This window comes from Portunus trituberculatus, chromosome 46, assembly GCF_017591435.1.
Source record: "Portunus trituberculatus isolate SZX2019 chromosome 46, ASM1759143v1, whole genome shotgun sequence".
NCBI classification, from domain to species: Eukaryota; Metazoa; Arthropoda; class Malacostraca; order Decapoda; family Portunidae; genus Portunus; species Portunus trituberculatus.
Genome location: NC_059300.1, coordinates 22,557,549 through 22,580,271, shown reverse-complemented (window position 1 = coordinate 22,580,271; position 22,723 = coordinate 22,557,549). Strand labels below are relative to the sequence as shown.

The window sequence follows — 22,723 nt, the reverse complement described above, 5'->3', positions numbered from 1 at the left end:
CCCATAAAAAGAAACACATAAGGAAGTTGGAGAGACTACAAAAAATGGCTACAAGAATGGTTCCAGAATTTGAAGGGATGACATATGAGGAGAGACTAAAGGCTATGGGTCTACCAACCCTGGAACAGAGAAGGGAGAGAGGGGATCTGATACAAGTTTATAAATTGATCAACAGAATGGATCAAGTGGATAATGAGAAACTGATCCTGAGAGAAGAATGTGACTTTCGAAGCACAAGATCGCATAGTAAAAAACTGAGGAAGGGAAGATGTCTGAGAGGTGTTAAAAAATATAGTTTCCTGCAAAGATGTGTAGAGACTTGGAACAGTTTGAGTGAGGAAGTGGTGTCAACAAAGAGTGTGCATAGCTTTAAAGAAAATTGGATAAGTGTAGATATGGAGACGGGGCCATACGAGCGTAAAGCCCAGGCCCTGTAAAACTACAACTAATTTAATACAACTAGGTAAATACACACACACACACACACACACACACACACACATATATATATATATATATATATATATATATATATATATATATATATATATATATATATACATACATACATACATACATACATACATACATACATACACAAGGTGTCCTCCCTTAATGCACGGGAGAGGGACCAAGAAAATGTTTGCATATATCGAAAACGCACAAATCAAATAATAGAACCCTATGTTATAAATAAGTTTGGGACTGGGACCCACCAAAACTGACCCCTGAGTCCCCCTACAACTGCCCCTAAATCAATCATTCCTGAAACATAAAACATTATTATTCCACATACAACAAAGCTCTTCCTTACATATAATGGCTGGACAGTGAGCTTGCAGGGGAAGATGAGCTTACCTTCACCATATTATCCCTAGCATGAGGCAATGCCTGCTGCACTGTGTTCTTTATGGCATCTTTGCATTTCACCATGTTACGCACTGTGGACTCAGTATCATAGTAAAATCTGCCTACTTCACGGAGCTTATCACCTGCCTCAACGTTGAGTTGGCTATGATGTCTAGTTTTCATAAAGCAAAAACATTTTTTGTTTCTTGATAAGCTTGCCGTTCTTCACTATACCTGTAACACCCTTCTCTTTAGTATTTTTGGAAGGAGCCATATTCACAAGCCTAAAATGCTCACAAATATTATGTATCACCAACATACAAAGATGAAAAATATCCTAATGCTTATCAAACGTGAAATATAAACTGTAACACACACAAGCTGCAAACTGGAACAACCCGGCTGGACCAAAACATAAACACGGCGTCAAACAGTCTCATTGGTTTTTTGTTATGGAATGTTAACTTATATATTTTGACATTTAATTATTACTTTTGTTGTTAAAATATCTTTTCTTTATTTATTCTAATTTATTTTATTAGTTTTTGGGAAGTGAATAATTTTTTGACAAATATATTTTATTCTTGAATTAAAGTTTCTTTCGCCAAGTGCACTTTAAGTCAGAAATTTTGCGCATTATATGAGTGATGGAAACAAACTGATGGTGCACATAAAACCAGAAATGCATTAACTGAAGTGCGCACTAAGAGAGGACCTCCCAGTGTTTAGGTATATATATATATATATATATATATATATATATATATATATATATATATATATATATATATATATATATATATATATATATATATATATATATATATATATATGAATATGTGTGTGTGTGTGTGTGTGTGTGTGTGTGTGTGTGTGTGTGTGTGTGTGTGTTATTTTGCAATAGTATATCAAAATATACACACTTCAAATGGACACAGGCTGGAAAATTCCAATGGAAAAACTGGCTTTTATTCATCCTGCTGCTCCAGATACCTATGTCTGCCAATAAACAAGCTTGGGAACATTAGGGACAGAGGGGCTTTAGTTTGGGACAGGCAGATGTGTACTGCATAAGATTTTAACTAGGGGATTATGCTTCTTTCCTGTAGACTCTCTGAAAGTCTCCTTATTGGTTGTATATCAGTCCTTTTAGTTTTTGATCAAGTGAAGAAGTGGAGTATTCACAACTACCATACTTTAATGAAGTTTTGAATCCTCTAACCATGGGGCTCCACTGTCCACCATCTTGCCAAGTGTCCATGCATCATATGTGTGCCATGCAACTGCAAGTTCAAGTGTTGGTCTTAAGCCAACATTATAACCTCCAAAATCTAAACCAGCCTTCAGCCAGACTATTCTAATGGTGGCCCTACAACACTGGTGCCACTTTGGTCATGAGGGTATACATCAAAGAGTTTAAAAGACACTTCAGTAATTCCCTTTAAGATGCTGGAGTTTTCTTGATTTTGGTTGAATTTTTATGCATTTATATATGTTAAGAATCTTTTCTGAAGATCAAGTGTACAATTTGTTATTTTGTATGTATTGGTAATTCCGATATTTTCTTGTGCCCTTCCATAATGTTTGCATCTCTTTATCTGCAGAGTAAGGCGTGTGCATCAGTACTGCTTGAGCAAGTTTGTCGACAACTCAACCTCCTGGAATCAGATTACTTTGGCCTGGAGTATACAGATGGCAACACACGCTACTGGCTTGACTTGGAAAAGCCCATGAGTAGACAGGTCAGTTACTCCATCTCGCTCTGTCTCCTCTCCTCCTGACTCGGTTTTGAGCAGTGCAGTTTCTGCCCTGCATTCTCTCTCTCTCTCTCTCTCTCTCTCTCTCTCTCTCTCTCTCTCTCTCTCTCTCTCTCTCTCTCTCTCTCTCTCTCTCTCTCTCTCTCTCTCTCTCTCTCTCTCTCTCTCTCTCTCTCTCTCTCTCTCTCTCTCTCTCTCTCTCTCTTAAATCTTTATCAGAAATAAAGTACACATGCAGTCTTAGAGTTAAAAGTCCTTGAAGAATTGGGTATACAAAATTAGTTTGCGAGACTGTGTAATATATTTTAATCCAGGAGTTATTGCCACACTGAGAAAGTACATTTATTTGGAATTTATCTGAGGCAGAGGCCTGAGTCATGGGCCATGAAATAGTGTGATAATTTTCCTGTAATTCTATGTTTCTATGTCAAAATTTTGGTGTGAAAATTTTATCATGCTGTTGCAAGTGAATAAGAGGAGGGAATGAGGAGGCTAAGAAATATATTGAAACTATGTTTATTAAACTAAACTAATTGATAGTCCCTCCTGCAGGAGTCCAATATTTTCATGGAAAATATAAAAGCATTCTAGATTTTTTCATTTCTTTTCAAATTTATCACCCATTTGGTGGTCATTTTATGAAGAACTATGTGTGTGTAATTCACCACGGTCGCCAGCTGGTCATCCAGCCAGTCTTCCCCATTACGGAGCGAGCTCAGAGCTCAGAGCTCATAGACCGATCTTCGGGTAGGACTGAGACCACAACACACTCCACACACCGGGAAAGCGAGGCCACAACCCCTTGAGTTACATCCCATACCTATTTACTGCTAGGTGAACAGGGGCCACACATTAAGAGGTCTCGAGTGTGAGTCGAGCTTGCTAACCACTACACTACGCGGTGTGTGTGTGTGTGTGTGTGTGTGTGTGTGTGTGTGTGTGACATTGACAGGACAGTTTTTCTCTCATAAGTCAATTACTTTCCCATGCCAGGTGTGCCTGAGTCAGGTGGAACCTGTGCTGAGGTTTTGTGTCAAGTTCTACACGCCCGACCCGCCCAGCTGGAGGAGGAGTACACCCGATACCTCTTCGCACTACAGATCAAGAGAGACTTGGCTCATGGCTGTCTCCTCTGCAATGATAACACTGCTGCTCTCATGGCCTCTTACATTGTCCAAGGTGAGCTCTCAGCAAGTGCTGCAGGTATACTGGGTCTATTTCTACTCATGTGGTAGGAATGAGAGGAAAGCTATTTCCTTGAGTAGAAGTGGCCTCTTATATTTTTCCAGGATGAGTCTTTTTCTGTGATCTTACTTAGAGTGAAAGTGGGCAGTGTACTGGATAAAAATTCTACAGTGGTGTTAAGTAAGATTAAGATTGTGTGAAAAAAAAGAGAATCACTGAAAATTTTATCTCATCAAAATATGGAGATTGGAAGGAAACATAAACCATAAAATTTGCATAGTTGCACTGACACAGTGGTGATATTGGTTGTATCCATGAGAGTGTGTCCAGGCTATTGAGCCATTCCTTTTATGCTAATGCTCCTGTGTTAGAAGGGGGAGTAGTTTTAGAGCCTTTCAGTAATGAGGTGCTTGGAGAACTTGGCTGATTTTTCCTCTTTATATTAAAGAAATTAGGTGTGGTATATGGAATGAAATTTATAAGAGAGTGACTTCTTTAAAAAGATGAACAATAAAAAGACAGTCTCTTTAGTTCAAGGATAATTTGATATATGTACTATAACATATACCTTTGACTGTGGTGTCTGTTTCTCAGCTGAGTGCGGTGACTTTGTGGAGGAAGACTACCCTGACCACCGCTACCTCTCCCTGTACAAGTTCGTGCCCTCCCAGGACCCAGAGCTGGAGAGGAAGATCATGGAAAACCACAAAAAGCATGTGTAAGTCTTGTGATTTCTAGGTACAGTGGTACCTTGAGATTCGAGTTTAACTTGTTCTGTTCACATCTCAAAAAGCTTGTATCTAAAAGCAATTTTTCCCATTGAAATGTATTGAAATGTCATTAATCCCATCCAGCCTCCCCATAAAAGAGCATCCAAATTTATTATGTATTTTAGGTAAGAAAAGGTATTTATAAATCAAATTAGTGTATAGAAATGTAATAAAACATAACAAAAGAGAAGAGAGAGTTGAAAATTGAGCCATTGAAAAAAAGATAGAATAATTGTAAGAATGAGAAACAAAATAAGAAATACAAGAAGAGAGAGAGAGAGAGAGAGAGAGAGAGAGAGAGAGAGAGAGTTATGAATTACAAAAATAAAATAGCAGATGATATGCAAGCTCAGTTTGATAATGTTTCATATTTACATCCAAGCATATATATTACATTTATTTATTCTTATTTTATTTTTTTATTTTTTTGTCAAGTATGCAAGACTTGCAAATATATTACCTTCCGGTGTGTGTTTCCCCACAGTGGTATGACACCAGCAGCAGCTGACCTCAACCTTCTGGAAACGGCAAGAAGATGTGAACTGTATGGAATCAAGATGCATCCAGCCAAGGTGTGTAGGGATGACTGTGAGAAGCAAAGGATGATTTGTAAATCTCTTGAATTTTTTTCTTCAGTATACATGTTTTTGCATCCTGAAAAAGGAGAGAGAGAGAGAGAGAGAGAGAGAGAGAGAGAGAGAGAGAGAGAGAGAGAGAGAGAGATGCATTGTCTAATGGATGTTGTATTATGGTGTGTGAGGTAAAGATGTGAAATGTTATGTAGGTTTCATGTGTATGGACATAGGATGGAATGTTCAGAATGGTGATCTTGTTGAAACAAACACAAGATGGTTAGAATGATAGACTTTGTAGAATTATTGATCATCTTGAAAATAGCTTAGAGTTTCATATGGGTACATGATTCTGTTTTCTGAATGTGATAAGTGTTGGGCTCTGTAATTATGCTGATCATTATTAACCCCTTCAGTATCATGACACATTCCCATACTCATTCTGCTTACCATTTGATGATTTTATACAGCTTCAGAAACTTATGTGGGGTTAGAATAGTGAAGACTTGGCCATTAATCTTCTGACCTCCATAGAACTTTCTTAATACAAGTTAAATCTTCTAATCACACGCAAAATTCAAAGGAAAAATGCATCTCAATACTGAAGGGGGTTAAAATGGGATGCGAGTCATGAAAGTTTTGTGGAGTATCTTGGAGTAGGAGAGAATTTGGAGTATATTTAAGTTGTATGGTTCTGTTACATTACTGTCAGGTGGTGCAAAAAGTACATTCAGTTTTTATAGTCTTGGAAGTTGTATTTCTTTCTTTCAATTTTCAAGAGCTCACCAAACAGAGATAACTTTGCTTCTTGAGAAAGGGATGCAGATCAGTCATGTTCCTTTCTTGGAGATGTCTGTGTCTGTTTACAGAAAGATTGAATAATAAGTGGTTTCCTTTCTTTTCCTCCACATTTCTTTCCCTGTTCCATCCTCTGTTCTTCTCATTTGTTATCTTTATCTATTTTATATGACTCATGGCTTGTTCCACCCTGTTCTGTTCCCTTTTCCACATCACCTGCTCTCTACTTGCCCTTCCCCACCAGGATAATGAGGGAGTGCCACTGAATCTTGCTGTGGCACACATGGGCGTCCTAGTGTTCCAGAACTACACCAAAATCAACACCTTCTCCTGGGCCAAGATCCGAAAGCTGTCCTTCAAACGAAAGCGGTTCCTCACTAAGCTTCACCCTGAAGGCTATGTAAGTGTTCCCCATGGCATGGTGCCCTGGTGTTCCTTGAGCCATTGTGTTTATCTCATCTCTTATCTCTTCTCTATTCTCTCTCTCTCTCTCTCTCTCTCTCTCTCTCTCTCTCTCTCTCTCTCTCTCTCTCTCTCTCTCTCTCTCTCTCTCTCTCTCTCTCTCTCTCTCTCTCTCTCTCATTGTTCTCATTTCTTTGCTCTTTTATTTTTCTCTCCCCTTTATTATGAAATGGGAGAAAGAGCTGAAATATTTTGCATTGTGGTTTATAACAGAATTGCTTTCATAAGTTGCATTAAGGCTGCTATATATTTCTTCTGTATGGCTCTAGAAGATTGATATAATTATTTTCTTACAGTATATTGATAAAAGTCTTTAATTTTCTATAATGCTTCTACCATCAAGTTTAGTGTTTGTTTCACAGTTATTTTATCCTATTTATGTACCTTGAAGTTGAGATTTGGTTGTTACTTGAAATATCTTACTTTTATTGGCATCGAGTAAAAGTTTGTGTCTACAAAGGGAAGTGGAGGACATTAGTGTGTATTCTGTGTTTAGCAATCAAGTTGCTGCTTTGTTATGTTCTATAGCCTTATTATTTTATGGGCATATGTTGTGCATACATTTCTACTCTTTTGTGAGGGTATTACCAAGTTTCGCTAATGGCCAAAACCTTCAATTGTGATATATAGATTGCCTTTTGCAAATGTGGCCTCTAAGTCATTGAATGCTATATATCTGTGATATATTCTGTCATCCTGAACATAATGAACATATTGTGGCCAGAAAACACCAGGACATGTGTTACTACAGTGCATTTCAACTTGATTTTTTTATCCTTCCCTTCCCCCCTTGTGATTGGCTGGCCGTCCCCCACTCAGGGCGAGGTAGAGTAACATGTCCATCACAATGTTGTGTCACGCCGCTCCCGCATGTCTAACTCACTAACTGTTGGCCAGCCGTTACCCCACTGGCAGGGTGGCAGAGTGTAGCAATAATGGGGTGAACTTCTTGCAATAAACGTGCTTCTCAACAAATAGAACTTTAGAAAGGAACTTTCTTGGCTTAGAGATCCTGTCAAGGGACTTATAGTTATATTTACTAGACTGCCATGACCATTATTGCTGTGTGGTCACCCTCTCCCAAAGAAGAGACATTTAAGAGAATACATATAATCAATTGTCACTTTCTTAATTTTGAATTCTTAATTTTTTCAAATTAGCCTTGATTTTTAAATAAGCAATTGAAACCTATAAATAAACAGATGTATTTTTTTTAATATCAGTATGAAAGTTTTAATGATAGTTCATAGTGTATAGATTCCCATGTGTCTAGTCTTATAGTGATAAAGTGTCATAGCTTTTTATCCTCATCTAGTTAGTATTTGTCCCTGTTCAGTGGGTAATCCATGCAGATCCTGTAATATGAACAGGACACAGAAGATGCATACCACTTCCTACACTTACCACATCCTTTGGTGTGTTGTATATATGGGTGTAAATAACATCTTATGGACTACAGGACTTTTGACGCTCCATTGCAGTGCATGACTTGTTCCAAGCCTCTCACTTGGAGGGCTGTTTTACTAATTCAATAATCAGTGGAAGTCCTTGGAAGTAATATAGATACCTAAGTCTTCAGTTGTAGCTTATTGATACTGTGTGAAAATAAGCTAGTTAAGCTTAACCCTTGAATCAATCTAGAGTGTGAAGTGTTGGGATAGACATGCTTTGAGTAATGTTGACTGTCTCCCTCTGTCCCCTCCCCCAAGCTGCCCTACGGAGGAAGGTGGCCAGAGGTGTGTTGGCTCATGCTTGATGTTCCCCTGTTTTGCCCTCCTGTGTGTGTTCAGTCAAGTTGTCACATGTCACACACTGGAGAGGTGCCCTTCAACTCATCTCCCTTCTGCCTTCCCTTCCCTCCCCTCCCTCCCCTCCCCTCCCCTTCCCTTTCCCTAATCATCCCTGCCATTACTACCATCATCACCACCACCACTTTTCCTGTCCCTGTCATTATCCAGTTGTTGTGTCATACATTGTTGCCATCAGTCCTTTGTGATATCCTTCATTTTCCCATGTTGTTTTTATCATTAATTCATTATATTATATTTTTTCTTACCTTCAATTTAGATATGTGTAGATTAGATACATGCCTCCCTGATGTGTTGCTCTATTGCTAGAAGCATAGGAGTGCCTCTCATTGACACACCATACAAATACAACCCTCCAGCCCTCACTACATGTACATGAGGAGGAGATACACCTGATGCAGTAGGGTAGGATTTATAATCTTGAAATGCAAGTGAAAAGAAAAAGAAACTACAGCATTTAGTGAACTTGGTATATGAGGTCTGTCCGGAATTTACAATTTCAGGAAATGTGTCTTACCTAGGACGATGGCGCCCCACTCTCTTTCAAAGTAGTCTCCTTCGGACCTCACACACTTCTCCCAGCGGCCCTTCCACGTTTCAAAACATTTTGCAAAGTCCTCTTTTGGAATCTTCAACAGTTGGCTCATTGCATTCTTCTTAATTTTGTCTATGGAGTGAAATTTCCTTCCTTTTAACGGTAATTTTAACTTTGGAAAAATCCAGAAATCACAGGGAGTTAGATCTGGGCTTTAGGGAGCTGAATGAGCTGGGTGATAGATTGTTCTGCCAAAAATCCCTAAACAACACGTGAAGAATGTGCAGGTGTATTATCACGAAGAAGGACCCAGTCTCTACTAGCCCACAGCTGTGGACGTGTCATGCAGGAATTTTTGCCAAACATTCCATCACCCAGCTCATTCAGCTCCCTATAGGCCAGATCTAGCTCCCTGTGATTTTTGGATTTTCCCAAAGCTAAAATCACCATTTAAAGGAAGAGATTTCAGTCCATAGATGAAATTAAGAAGAATGCAATGAGCCAGCTGATGAAAATCCCAAAAGAGGACTTTGCAAAATGTTTTGAAGGGATGCTGGGAGAAGTGTGTGAGATCCGTAGGAGACTACTTTGAAGGAGAGTAGGTTAGACATATTTCTTGAAAATGTAAGTGGCTGGATACTTTCCAGACAGATCTCGTACATATTTTCTGCTAGGCCTTCATAAGGGGTTTTATATAAACTTCCTATTTTTCAGCAAATGTAAGAGAATTAACAGATATGACTTCTGTAATATATATAAACAGAGGAAAAGGGATTCTGCATTTTTGTGTGAATACACAGTGTTTTTGTGATTGTTAAAACTCTTTCTCCTTCATCAAATAGTACGAAACCATGTACTACTGCAAATCTGCATGTCAGAATGACATAATTTTCCCATGCCGACTACAGCCAACTGCAAAATTCACATATAGTACATGGTAATGCATACATACTAACTCACCAGCTGTGGGACTGCACTATGTATACTTTGATACATGGTATACATATGATACAGTATATGGCTTTTGGTGGCTGATGACAACTGCTTGTTAGCAGCAGCAGCAGCAGCTTTCTCCTGCACATGTAAATTCCCATTTGTGCTATTTGTACCAGTGGAACACTTGAGTACTCATATTGACATTTTTCCATTTGCTGTCTTAGTTTTTACCATCCTTTCATAATCATGAATCTATAATGTTTAGTAAACCATGCTGGTGGTGACAAATCAGTTAGAAAGACTAGGAGTAGGAAGGTAATAGAGGAAAAATTCTGAAGTGATGAACAGATATCAATATGAGGAGAATGGAGTGTGACCAGGGGACTCAAAAACAAAAATTTTATATCTTTCAGAATTACTTTATTTTCTGTATCTCTTAATGCCTAATATGTACAACTATAATCAAGGAGGATATGATGAAGAAAGAATGCATGAATTGGATGAAAGGCAGGGAATCTGGGGTTGGCAGTTATTGGTCTAGTAACTTCATGGCCATTCCCCAGAGAAAGTGTTAGAGTCACACACCATAGTACAAGAGTCATGCAAATGTGAAATTGAACTGTTTGTGATATGAACAACTCATTTTTCCACCTTGCACAGCACATGATGAATTATATTGAATGGTAAGAGAAGAGTAATTTCCAGTAATGCATGGCATTTGATACTGGAAGTCTATAAATGCATACTGAAATGATTAATCATTACAATAAATAGGAATGTGAAATCTGTAACAACTGTTACAATGTGAAAGAGTGACAAGTCAAAACATATCAGTCTGGAAGAGGCGGCTGCCATGGACAAAGCAACATTGTGTAATTGTGGTGCACTAACTTGAAGAATTTTTTACCTTAACAAATCAACTGTTTCATATTTGTTAGTCAGTACAGTCAATAAGACTGTTGAAAATTTAACATTGCATCACATGAGTAAATTGTTGTCCAGTTTTAGTATGATCATGATATAAAAAGAATATCTAAACCATTGATGAAATGAATGAATAAGGAACCTAACCGGTTGCTGGTGAAGCTGTGAATGACTTGCACAAGTGGGGATTGGTGGATGTAGAGACATGACTTGCCAAGTGCAAACCAATTTGAATGTCTTGAGGATTTTATGCTCTAAATCTATGATGGTTCTTCCATATCCGGCTATGGAAGACATCACATATATACTGCTTTTAGCTTTAGTATGGTTCCCACAGTTGATTTTCCCAATATAAGATAACATCACAAATTACAAAGTCATCAAAACTTTTTTTTTATGTGTAACGAGGAATTGTTGTACTGTGAAGTAAATAATTAATGCCTCTTTAATAAGTGCATTGAATATATGTAGGTCATTATTATGGGAATGCAAAGAACACTGCAGATGAAAGAGGAAAGCTTCATGAAGGCAAAATAAATGTCTGAGAAGGGAGAGTAGAAGGGATGAAGTACAATTAAAAAAGCAGAAGGGAGTGTGTAGCTCTCTCACCTGAGTATTTGTTCCTTGGGATCATTGGATGGGTGCTGACAGGTCTTAGTAACCCAACATTTGCCTGATGCACGTATATACACTCACACCTGATTGATGCAGAAGTCATGGACATTGTAAATAATGCAGAGTTAATTTATTTACACTTACATATGGCTAGAGTAGAAATTTTGAATGCTGTAAATAAGTGGGAAAGTTAGCATATATACACTAAAAAAAAAAAAAAAAAAAAATAATAATAATAATAATAATAATTTAGTATTAGTTCTCCATAGAGTATGATTTTTTTGCAGTTACTAATGTAATAATAATTCAATCATTGTAAGTCATTTTCATTCATGTCAAATTAAATCATATATAAATGAGTGACTTGTGTACCCTTAAGGTACTGCAAATTATGCTCCTACTCAATGAGGTTTTTAAGTGTAAATTTCCTTATTAGTTTAACAAAGGCAAACAACGTTCCAGGGTTATTACAAGGATACTGTCGAGTTCTTTTTTGATGGAAGAAATGAATGCAAAAACTTCTGGAAGAAATGTGTGGAGCACCACGGCTTCTTCCGGTGTTCCCAAGTGAAGAAGGTTCCTCGGCAGAAGACCAGAGTGTTGTCCCGGGGTTCTTCCTTCAGGTGACTCCCACATACCATTCTTCTCCACCTTGTTTTTAATTTTATTTCATTTTCCTACACTTCTTATTTATCTCTTGATATGCTAGGTGAAGTGATGAAACTTTGTTGATCTCTTGTAAATAATTGGGGAAGTGCCTTGGAGGTAGTGCTGCACATATCAGATATACCTGCATCATATTCTGGTACTAGGAAAAGGGCAGGGATGAAGGGGGAGGGTAGTGGAAGTACATACAGTTTAGAGGTGAGTGATTCGGTAGTACACTTCTAGTTCTCAAGCTGTAGCTGTGCATTTACAGTTCATTTGATGGAAGCTCATACTTTTTAGACATTCATTATAGTTGTAATTGAAGATTGTATGGACTAGAAATTTGTCTTTAAGTTACTCCAACATATCTGTTTCTCTCATTCTTAGAAAATATTGTCTAGAAGTTACAGATAAAGAGCAACACTCTGACAGACACTTGTTCCATATCATTCAAAATATTGTGTTGAATTTTCTATATTTATGTAGTTTGTGTCAGCTTGAAGTTTTTTTTCAATTATTGTTTATTTATGTATTCCATAGTGTGTGATATGTTTACCATGTGGACAGTAATTACTTCTGCCACAACATTGCATTTGTTCATATATTTTTTTTTTTATTCTTATCTTGATTCTTGAACCATGTTTTTGTTTTCTTTTACCTTAATCTTTTTTTTTTCTTTTTTCCTAAAGTGTATCTTACATGATTGCACTGAAATCACATAGTTGAATTTATTGTGTGAGTACCTATGCAGGTATTTAAAAAATATGAAATGTAACAATTAAATTGACAGTATTCAGCATTCAAAACAATTTGCTTTATGCATCTTGGTTCTGAAGACTCAACTTTCTCTTTACGCTGCTCTTGGCTTACAGGTACAGCGGCAGAACGCAGAAACAAGTGCAGGAGTTTGTTCGAGATAACTACGTGAAGAGAGCTCCATTTCAAAGGTATTGCTTCCTATCATGTACTATGTTGTGTTGCGGTTCAGTGTTCTGCTCCAGCCAAGTTAGTCTGCTGCCTTGAGTCAGCAGAGGGAATTGTGATGTCATAGTTGTTGTGAGCCAAGGCAAATAATGCCCCTCACCTGAGTGAAGCCTTAGCAACACATAGAAGTGAGGCACCTAAGAGTTTTAAAGTGAAGAGCAGCACATTCCTCTGTTGTCAGGTCCCAGTCTTTTCGACACTCCCCTTCTGTACATGCGAGTGTGAGCAGTGTTGGAATGAGCATCTCAGCACAACCTCTTCTGCCACTCAGTGACAATCAGTGCAGTAAGTTACCTTGATCTTCATTGCTGTAATTTATTTACTTAAATTCAATTTTTTCATACTGTTGTTTGCATCCTTATAGTGATTTGAAAGAAGTAACCTTGGTGTGGCTGCCTATTTGGAAATATTTTTGGAAGATTCCAGTAACATAATTAATTATTGCTATTAAGTGTTTTTTTTTTTTATGTACTATACAATTATTTTCAAATCATAGAAGGCTTGTTTCAACTCTATTGTTACTTTGTTTTGAAGATTGCTAAAGACTGTTAATGTATATTTTATAATTTTGGCTTCAAATTTTTGTGTTTAAGAGTTGAACTTGAATAGCATTAAGTAAATAGAATTAGTGATGAAGTAGATTAGTTTGAGTCATCACTGCTTACTGGCAGTCACAGACTCACACAATGGAGAATGAACTGATGCTTCAGTTTTATTATGGATGAGTTTTTAATTTCTTTTTACAGACTTTTGAGTAGCCAGACGGGGTCATGTCCTTCTTTTCCTGTAGTTTTCTGCATTGCCATGAATACTGTTTGCACAAAGAAAGAAAACTGGACATCTTCTTTAAGGAATTTTTTTTCTACAGTCAATTTTTACATTACTCATTGAAATATAAATAAATGATTTTTCTTAGTTAAAAGCATGTGATTAGGGCATAGAATTACATGTGAAGAATTATCATGCCACGAAGTGGATAAGCAAGGAACAGTTATTGATGAATTTTCAGTATTTCTGTTCAGTGAAAGACAGATATATGACTTGGATAATCTAAATAATCTTTGATATTGTAGTAAATAATTGCATCATTTCATGTGAAGAAAAAAGTTAATCATCATAATGCTCTTGAAATAAAATTTTGCAGAGTTAGATTCAGGGATTGTCAGCTTAGATGATGTAATATGTATATCCAACCTGATACACTGAATTTTTTCAGTTGGCACTCCTGTTTCACTGTCATGTGGATCCATGACACTTGCCTCAACTGGTGATCCGCAGTCACCTGGATCACCCACACAGACAGAGACAGCCGATCTCCATGACTTTGACACCCGTGATATGGAGACCCCAAGTGTGACACCATCCCGCCAGGACACCCTCTCTCCGGAGACTTCGGTGACCTCCAGCCCACAGCGAGGCCACGACCCCGAGTATCCCCACCATCCAGGTCAGCACCGCCACTACCCGAGGGCACCTTCCTTAGACACTAACTCTACCATGTCATCACGGCAGCAACTTAACTCTAACCCGGCTCTCTTGGAGGGTTCACTTAAAGACTTTTCCTTTGTTGATAACCGTCATTACACAGAAGCGGCAGATGACAGTGGGGACAACCTCTCTCATGAGTCATATGAACTAATTGAGCGGGAGGGAGGGAAGTGGGAAGAGTCTCGGTCGAGCTCAAGGATTGCCAGCAGGTCAGGGTCAAAGCTTATGTTAAATAGTGGAGAGATAGGCAGCATGGAGGGTCTGGAGTGGGCGGAGCTCAAAGAAGCAGGCAGTGGGCGAGGGCGCACCAGCAGCTACACAGGCAGTCTTCCACGCAGCCATGGCAGTTCCTCTTCTATTGGCAAGAAGCAGACCAATGGTTACACTGGTAGTCTACCCAGAACACACAGCAACAGCCAATTTGGGAGCCTTTCCAGGAGTTTAGCTGGCAGCAGAGCAAGCTCCAGGATAACCCTTGAGCTACCACTGGATTCACGCACTCCTCAAGTTGATGATGAGGATCTTGCTAGCCCTGGTAGCCCAGAGTTCCATGAAAACAGTGTATGTGAGATCACAAGTGAGAAGGGATATATCCTAACTACACGACACCTGGGCACTATAACCATCAATGATGGTTCCTCCATGTTTAGCCAACTATCTTTATCACATCACAGTGGTATTGACTTGCAGGAAAGTATTTCAGAAAGTGTATGCAGCATTCGATCCCGTGCCAGCAGTCACTCCAGAATTGCCCGAGAGTCTTGTGAGAGTTTGCGTGAAGTAGGTGAGCCTCCAAGTCTCAGCACACACACACAGAGCACAAGGCTTTCAGCCAGCATGCGAGCAGCCAAGGAGATGGGCCAGTATGTTGACTATGGCTCATCACAAGAATCTCTTCACAAGATGAGTTCATGTGAAAGTGATGGTGGTTCCTCCTTGTCTTCACACACCCGCTCCTCAACCACACCCAGGCCAATTGACCTCCAGCATGGCTTCCTCCAGCATCGGCGCAGCACCTCAACCAGTCCCCCAAGTGTTACCTCTTACTCCTCCCAGCAATCACGGCCACGCTGTATTGACTTTTCTACCTTACACAAGAAGGCTAAGTTCCCTATGTATGGTGTAGGACGAGGTAGTGACTCTGGGGGTAACACAGACAGTGACATATGCTCTCCGCTGGAAATCCTGCATCCTATTGCCCCACCACCAGAGCAAGTGCGAGAAGAGGATGAGGATGACGATGACCTAACACCCTCCCAGGAGCAGGTTCAGTTCCTGCCACGCCCACCCGACATGGACCTCATTACTCGTATCCGTGGCAGTAGCGATGAAGAGGAGGATGAACAGGAGGGCTTCCAGGAATTGGAATCTGAGTCAGAACAGGAGGACCAGATTCTTGTGGTCATTGAAGAGAAAATGGAGCCACACATATTTGATTTTGAGACTTTACCACCACCCCCAGAAGTGAAGGAAGAGTCTCCTTCTAGCGGGGAGATGGACCTGACGGATGCATCAAAGGAGAGAAAGATTGATGAAAGCGATGCATCAGAACGCACTGTCATTGAGAGGTTCAGGCTGCCAGATGATCGCCTCAGCAAGCTGGGATCAAAGGACAGCCAGATGAGTATAGAGGAGATTGATGAGTCCATCCTTGACAGACGTTCTTCAGTGACAGGCGAGCGGAGACAATCAATTCATGATATTGGCAGAAAGTCCCCCTATCCAGTCTCTGAAAGGAGACCATCCTACCAAGACTTAAGCTGCATTTCTCCATCAGCCATATCTGACAGAGAGCGCAGGTCATCTCTACATGAATCTGAGAGATCCCCATACTTGGAGACGGAAAGGAGAGGTTCTCTTCATTCTGAGTTGGGTAGGCGATCCCCATACGACAGAGAAAAAGAAGAGAGAAAATCCTCTTCTTCCTCAGAGAGACGCAGCTCGGTTTGTTCAGACCGGCGAAGCTCTGCATCTTCAGACAGGCGAGGTTCTGTCTCCTCAGAACGCAGACCATCACTTTCAGACATTGGACGGAGAACATCCATATCCATAGAACCGGGACAAAGGTCACCATTTTTGATGCACCAGTGTTTGAATTTGAGCCAGGGAAAGAGACTGAGGAGCTGGAGGACTTGCCCTGTGTACTGGCACCACCTCCTGAGCGGAGTCCTAAGCTGCTAGCTGAGGCTGACCGGAAGAATAAGTTCTTTGAGGGTATTCTGCTGAAAGAGCCACTTATCAGCATGGATGAACTGACTGAAGCTCTCATACCTCCTGAAGAGGCACCCCAAGCATTTGCTTCTCTGTCAGGTGCACGAGTCATGGAGATCTTGGAAGGCAACAATGACCGCGATCGTGACCGTGACCGCGACCGCGATCGTGACCGTGACCGCGACCGCGATCGTGACCGTGACCGCGATCGTGACCGTGACCGCGACCGCGACCGCGGCCGGGATCGTAGATTGATTGTGACAGTGGATGAGAATGATGAAGATGATGGGGAGGTGTTTTTAGTAGAACCCATTCGACTGAGAAAGGACTATGGACCCAAACCCAAGCCACCTCCCAAGCCTGTGGTGAAGCCACCTCCAAAGCCACCACCCAAACCTGTTGAGAAGGAGCCACCACCCAGGCTGGAAGATCCACGGGAGCGCAGGGATATTGGGATTGTATCTGTGGTGGAATTAGAGCTGAAGTCTCAGCCACCTCCAGTCAGAGCTGTAGAGCTGCAAATGGAAGAGGAAGATGAAGAGGTAGTGGGTGCTGCTAGAGGACCAGTGCCTGAGGAGGATTCTTTGGAGAGAGACTTCTTTGGAGAGGAAGAAGAGGAAGAGGAAGAAGAGGAAGAGGATGATCATGCTCAGATGAGTGACCAGTCTCCTCAGTCTCCTGACCTTGTCTCAGAACCAGATGAGTACCATGATGACTATCAGGAGCCTGAGTACTACCAGATCACCCGCCAGATTGATATGGGGTATGCCTTCCCCTCACGCACACTCTCCCGCATCTCCGAACGTAGCACCACCTCTGAGCAGGAGCACGAGCAGGACCACATTGGCCTACCAGAGCCAGAGCCAGAGCACACAGACAGTAAAATATCCACACCTACTGAAGAGAAGCTGCCCTCCATCCCCTCAGAAGAACAACAGGGAGAGCTGCCCTCTGACTACTCCAACTCTACTAGTGATGACAACCAGAGTGACCATAATCGCCGCTCCAGTCTCCCCATCACTGGTGATGCCTTGGAACACCAAACAAATCACCACACCTTTGCCACTGCTCCCCCAGCTGCTGCCACTGCTGCTGCACAGTTCTTTTTGAGGGACTTGCCAGAATTTGTGCCAGGAGATGAAAGTGATGAGTTCCCATCTCCACCAAGCTCAGCCTTTCTGGAAAACCCTCACACAGAACTGAGCCACATTGAAACATACTACATGGAGATTAATCAGCGTGTCAATCAAAGCAGTGAGGGAATCTATGATAACATCCCAGTCAAATTTGAAGGCATTCATGAGGTTTCTGAATCTGAGTCTGCTTCAGAAGAAAATCATACCCTCCAGGAGCCTGAGGACACTTTAGAGACACTGGAAGATACTCATTCTGTTGAAGAACTGGAGGAGGAAGAAGAAGGATCACCAGCACCACATGGAACACCAAGAGCAAAAGAAAAGTTGTCTGGCTCTCATCCATCTTCCTCTGCCACTGCTGCCACCACTACCTCCTCCTCATCTTCCACTAAACCCAGGACTCCCACCCGCCTGAGAAGAGAACCATCATCCCCTTCTCCCCCTCCGCCTCCACCACCCAGGCCATTCATGCATCCCCCATCCCTTTCTAGAAGCCCCAGTCCCCCCCTGACCCCTCCAACTCCTATTGCCCGTGAGATGCCTGTCACCAAGTATGATGGGAGCCAGCGGGGAATTGACGTGCGGCACCGCATGGCCGTGGAGTTTGAGGTGCGTGGTGGACACCTCCATGAGAGTCGGGAAAATCTATCCACTGCGGGTCTGACTGCTGCTCAATCAGATAGTGGGGAGTGGAACAGTTTTTAGTGTCTTTGTTCCTCCCTCTGCCTTTTTCCCTTGTTTGGTCTCTCTCTCTCTCTCTCTCTCTCTCTCTCTCTCTCTCTCTCTCTCTCTCTCTCTCTCTCTCTCTCTTTTTATTTATTCTATTCATGTATTAATTTTCTACCTTGTTCTATGTTGCTCACATTTGATTTTATGAAAGTTCAGTTTATTTACTATAATTTTTCTCTACACCTTTTTTTTTTGTTACAGATATTTTAGTCATATGGTCTTCTTTGATTCTTTGCATTTTGCTAACAAATATTACAGGCTTGACATTCCTATATATTTTTTAACAGTTGCACAGTTATTATTATTATTATTATTATTTTTATTATTATTATTTGTTATTATCATGTTATGATTGTTATTATTATCATAAACATTATTATTATTATTATTATTATTATTATTATTATTATTATTATTATTATTATTATCATTATTATTGTTGTTGTTATTATCATGTTATGATTGTCATTATTATCATAAACATTATTAATATTATTATTATTATTATTGTTTTTTTTTATTATTATTATTATTATTGTTATTATTATTATTATTATTATTGTTATTATTATTATTATTATTATTATTATTATTATTATTAATATTATTATTATTATTACTATTATTATTGTTACTATTATTATTATGTACCTGCATAGTTGTTAGTTAAGAATGCCATTTACCTTACAATCTCATACTCCTCCTTTTGGTGCATTATTTAGGAAACTAAAAACTGTCAAGTATTATGTAGTGTATAAAAGAAGAAATTACTGTTTACTGTCAGTTAATTTAGCACCATGGTTATCATATCATGTATTGGTGTGTTAATGAGCAATATAAGTCGTGCAAGACACATTTAAGCATTTTGATGTTGGTTGCTGTTCTACCGTTTCCTGTTAAACACGTCTCGATTTGAACCCTTGAAACCTGTGCTCCAGACTGCTGTGTGTTGGTGAAGCTCAATGGAAGATCGTTATTTAGGAGTCTTGAAGCTTTAATTTAGCATAGAAGGGGTTGAGACAACGACAAAAACTTTTCCATGAGCAACATGTAGAAGGAAAGATTATTATATTAACATACATGTATATATGTTTACATATATGGATATAGACTTACACAAACATTTAAGAGTTTTATACAATTACTTTTTTTCTTGAATGCTGGTTTGCTTCATTGCTCTGTGAATTACATGGAAAAAGAATCAACAAACTTTGCCTCTGAGTTAAGAGAGTTGCATCTTTGATACTAATGCTTTATGATTTGTGTGTTTCCTGTGCTCTTCAGTTTAGTTCCCTCCAGTCATGCATAAAATGTAGCCAAATGGTGGGAAGGGAATTTTTTATTACTACTTCATCCAGTATTTTCTGGGAGTGTAAGAAACACAGAAAACACAAGCCCTGTATGTCCAGAAAAGTTTGGTGATACGATGTGTTTACATCTGTCAGTAAGTGCCATGAGTGAGGCAGTGAATGACTAAGGCTTTGCCGGAAGACTAGGTGGTCAGGCTGAGCACCAGGAACCTCGTGACCAATGGCAGGTTTTGCCATTAGAGGTGCACAGTGGATGTGATGGGAAGCCAAAGATAGACAAATCTGTTTGTCATTATCACTTACTGAGCGTGGCAGCAGACAATTTTCTTCAGTCCTGTAAACAGTTTTCATGTTCTGTGTTGTTTGAAGTATTATTCTAATGTGCCAAATATTCACCTTGTATGTAGCAGCTGCTGTACATGCTTCTTCTTTTGCCAGATAAGAAAGATAGATACTCAGTAGGTATCTGTCTATCTATCTACCTATCTATCTAGAATCCAAGGTCATTATCAGTACTAATTAATCTCTTTAGGTAGTGATTCACATACTTGATGCTTGCTTCTCTGAATGTAGAAATTTTCAAGATTGTGAAAGTAATTAATTTACTACCTGTCATTTTTATCATTTGCGCTTAAATGCTCTAGATCACTTTCCTCTAAATATTTATGCTGTAGATTTAGTGAGCAATTTCATATGATGATTTCTTACCAAAAGTCAGTTAATGGTAAAGTTCCAGTATATATATGGAACACATTCCACCTGCTGTTCATGTTGGGTTGATGATACATGCTGCATGCAAATATACACACTTCTTTCTAAGCATACACTTTATGTCAGAAGTCTCAGGAAAATTTTATGAATACCATTTGCTTTGCAAGTCCTACTCTTAAGTCCTGTGACATGAGTGTTCTTTTCCACTCCTCGTGTTCTGAGGTGGATTAGTAGTCATTCAGTTTGCTGTCCAGTGCTTCTTTACTGCCATTTATGGTGGGCAGAGAATAGCAAAACTTTCCTCCTGACATGGCTCTAAATTTTGTATGTAGACTACACTCAGCATGAACTCTGATGACAGAATATATGTTGCAGTTATATTTGAGTTACTTCGCATATTTGAGTGCATAATCTTCACTCTGTGTGGGTAAAGACAATTGAGGTTCACCATACAGTTTGATTCCTGCTATAATATAAAGCTTGCTTTTCTTAGTTTTCTTAGATTTTATGGAAATTAGTCCCCTTCAGTTTGAAAATCAATATACCCAGACTTCATTTGATATATATTAATTCTGTGTATTTATTGTTGAAAACTCCACAAGGTGAAAAATGTTTAGACAGGCATGTTCATGTAATTACCTACACATATTTAGTTCTTGAGGTGTGGCTTAAATAATCTTAATCTTTGCAGCAGTTATGCATATACAGACATACACACCACACACATGGAAATACAAACACACACACACACACACACACACACACACACACACACACACACACACACACACACACACACACACACACACACACACACACACACATACACACACACACATTTCTCTTCCATGCCCAAAAATACTCTGCCTTTGTAAGATGAGTCTGGGTATAATTTGGTATTTTCATTATGAATATTTTTCCAAAATTCATAGGAATCAGTTACAGTGATTTTCTTTCAGCAATGGAGTAATGAAGGAAAACAGATAAACAATATTAGATTAGCCAGTGCAAAGATAAATGATGGTAGACCCTGACGAGCAGCATCTGATGCTGACAAACAGAGCTTAAAACTCATGCTTATTAATATTTTTAATTGAGTAATGCTCTATATTGATAAGGTTTTACTTAATGCAGAGATGAGTTTGAGACTTGTGATGAATAAGGTTCCTTCAAGAGGTTTAGCATGTATTCACACTTTTTCTCCTGTAGCCTGAAGTGAAGTAGTAGTGAGTGGTGGCATGTGTGAGTGTGAGTCGCTTGGGTGACGCAGCATCTGACCTCTCTCTGGTTGTTATTTTGCAGCCTTGCTGGGTGACCATAGGTGCCGATACATAAATGGAGTGCCTGTTCACTTGTGCGATAGGTTTGGCCCTCCCTAACACTGTGCTCTATGGTAAGACAAGCAAGACAAGGAAGACAAGACTTATCAACCATGTGTAACAATAGCTATTGCCATTCTTGTGTTGACCTTTTTTTTTTTTTTCTTATTTTACTCTAGCTGTTATCTTAGAGGGTAGCTAATCCAGCAGCAGGAAGTTTCCATAGGACTCTCATATAAATTGCCACCAAGAGAGCCTTATACAGACTTCCTCCCAAACCTGCTGAGGGGCTGGGGGACCATTCCTCACTGGGAGCGTGTACACAGATGGCATGGCCGCTACGTCTGGCTCTGTAACAGTTGTAAAATTGAGTGTTATGAAACATCTCATCGTAGTGCTAGTGTGTCTGTCAATGACTGTGTTCACACTGAGTCACTTTAAAACTGCAATCATGTATATTTGTATATTAGAAGAGATGTTGATATTGACTGGGATTTAGAAAATCAACTGTAACATACCATAGATGGAAATCACACCAAGAGTCAAAAAGGCTAAAAAGTGTTGTGTGTGGTAATTGAATGAAAGCTTTCATATAAAACAAAAAAAATCATGTACCAGTTGGTTCTTAAGAATTATTTTCCATATCTAAAAGCCTCATACTTAAACCTTCCCTAAATGTTTGCCTATTCATGTTTTAAAAGTTTTAGACATTGCCGCCTCCTATTTGTCTTGTCTTACCATTTGCACTTATTAGCTAATTTATTTTTTGCAGTGCCGGGCTGTTAATGGAGTCTAGTAGTATTTTACCTTTAGTTCATGAGCCGTATGGTATATTTTCTGTGTGGTGTTGCATGTTTAGTGCAGAATTATATTTATTTATCCTTCTTATTATTTTCAGGCCTCTGTTTATGCCAACTAGTCATGCTAGCCATAGTTGTCTCCCTGGGTGTCTTAGTTTGTTATCCAGCTAGGGAGG

The 22,723-nt window shown here is 39.5% G+C and overlaps 1 protein-coding gene across 1 annotated transcript in view; it reads left to right on the top strand.

The window, feature by feature from the left end:
* LOC123519987 (FERM, ARHGEF and pleckstrin domain-containing protein 1-like) overlaps window positions 1-22,723 on the top strand; it is a 235,886-nt gene that overhangs the window by 175,278 nt on the left and 37,885 nt on the right. The window contains 10 exon segments of the mRNA XM_045281752.1: window positions 2,454-2,591; window positions 3,600-3,660; window positions 3,663-3,785; window positions 4,386-4,509; window positions 5,046-5,133; window positions 6,176-6,331; window positions 11,674-11,834; window positions 12,732-12,806; window positions 13,025-13,128; window positions 14,060-14,290. Of these exon segments, the coding sequence (XP_045137687.1) occupies window positions 2,454-2,591; window positions 3,600-3,660; window positions 3,663-3,785; window positions 4,386-4,509; window positions 5,046-5,133; window positions 6,176-6,331; window positions 11,674-11,834; window positions 12,732-12,806; window positions 13,025-13,128; window positions 14,060-14,290 (1,261 nt within the window).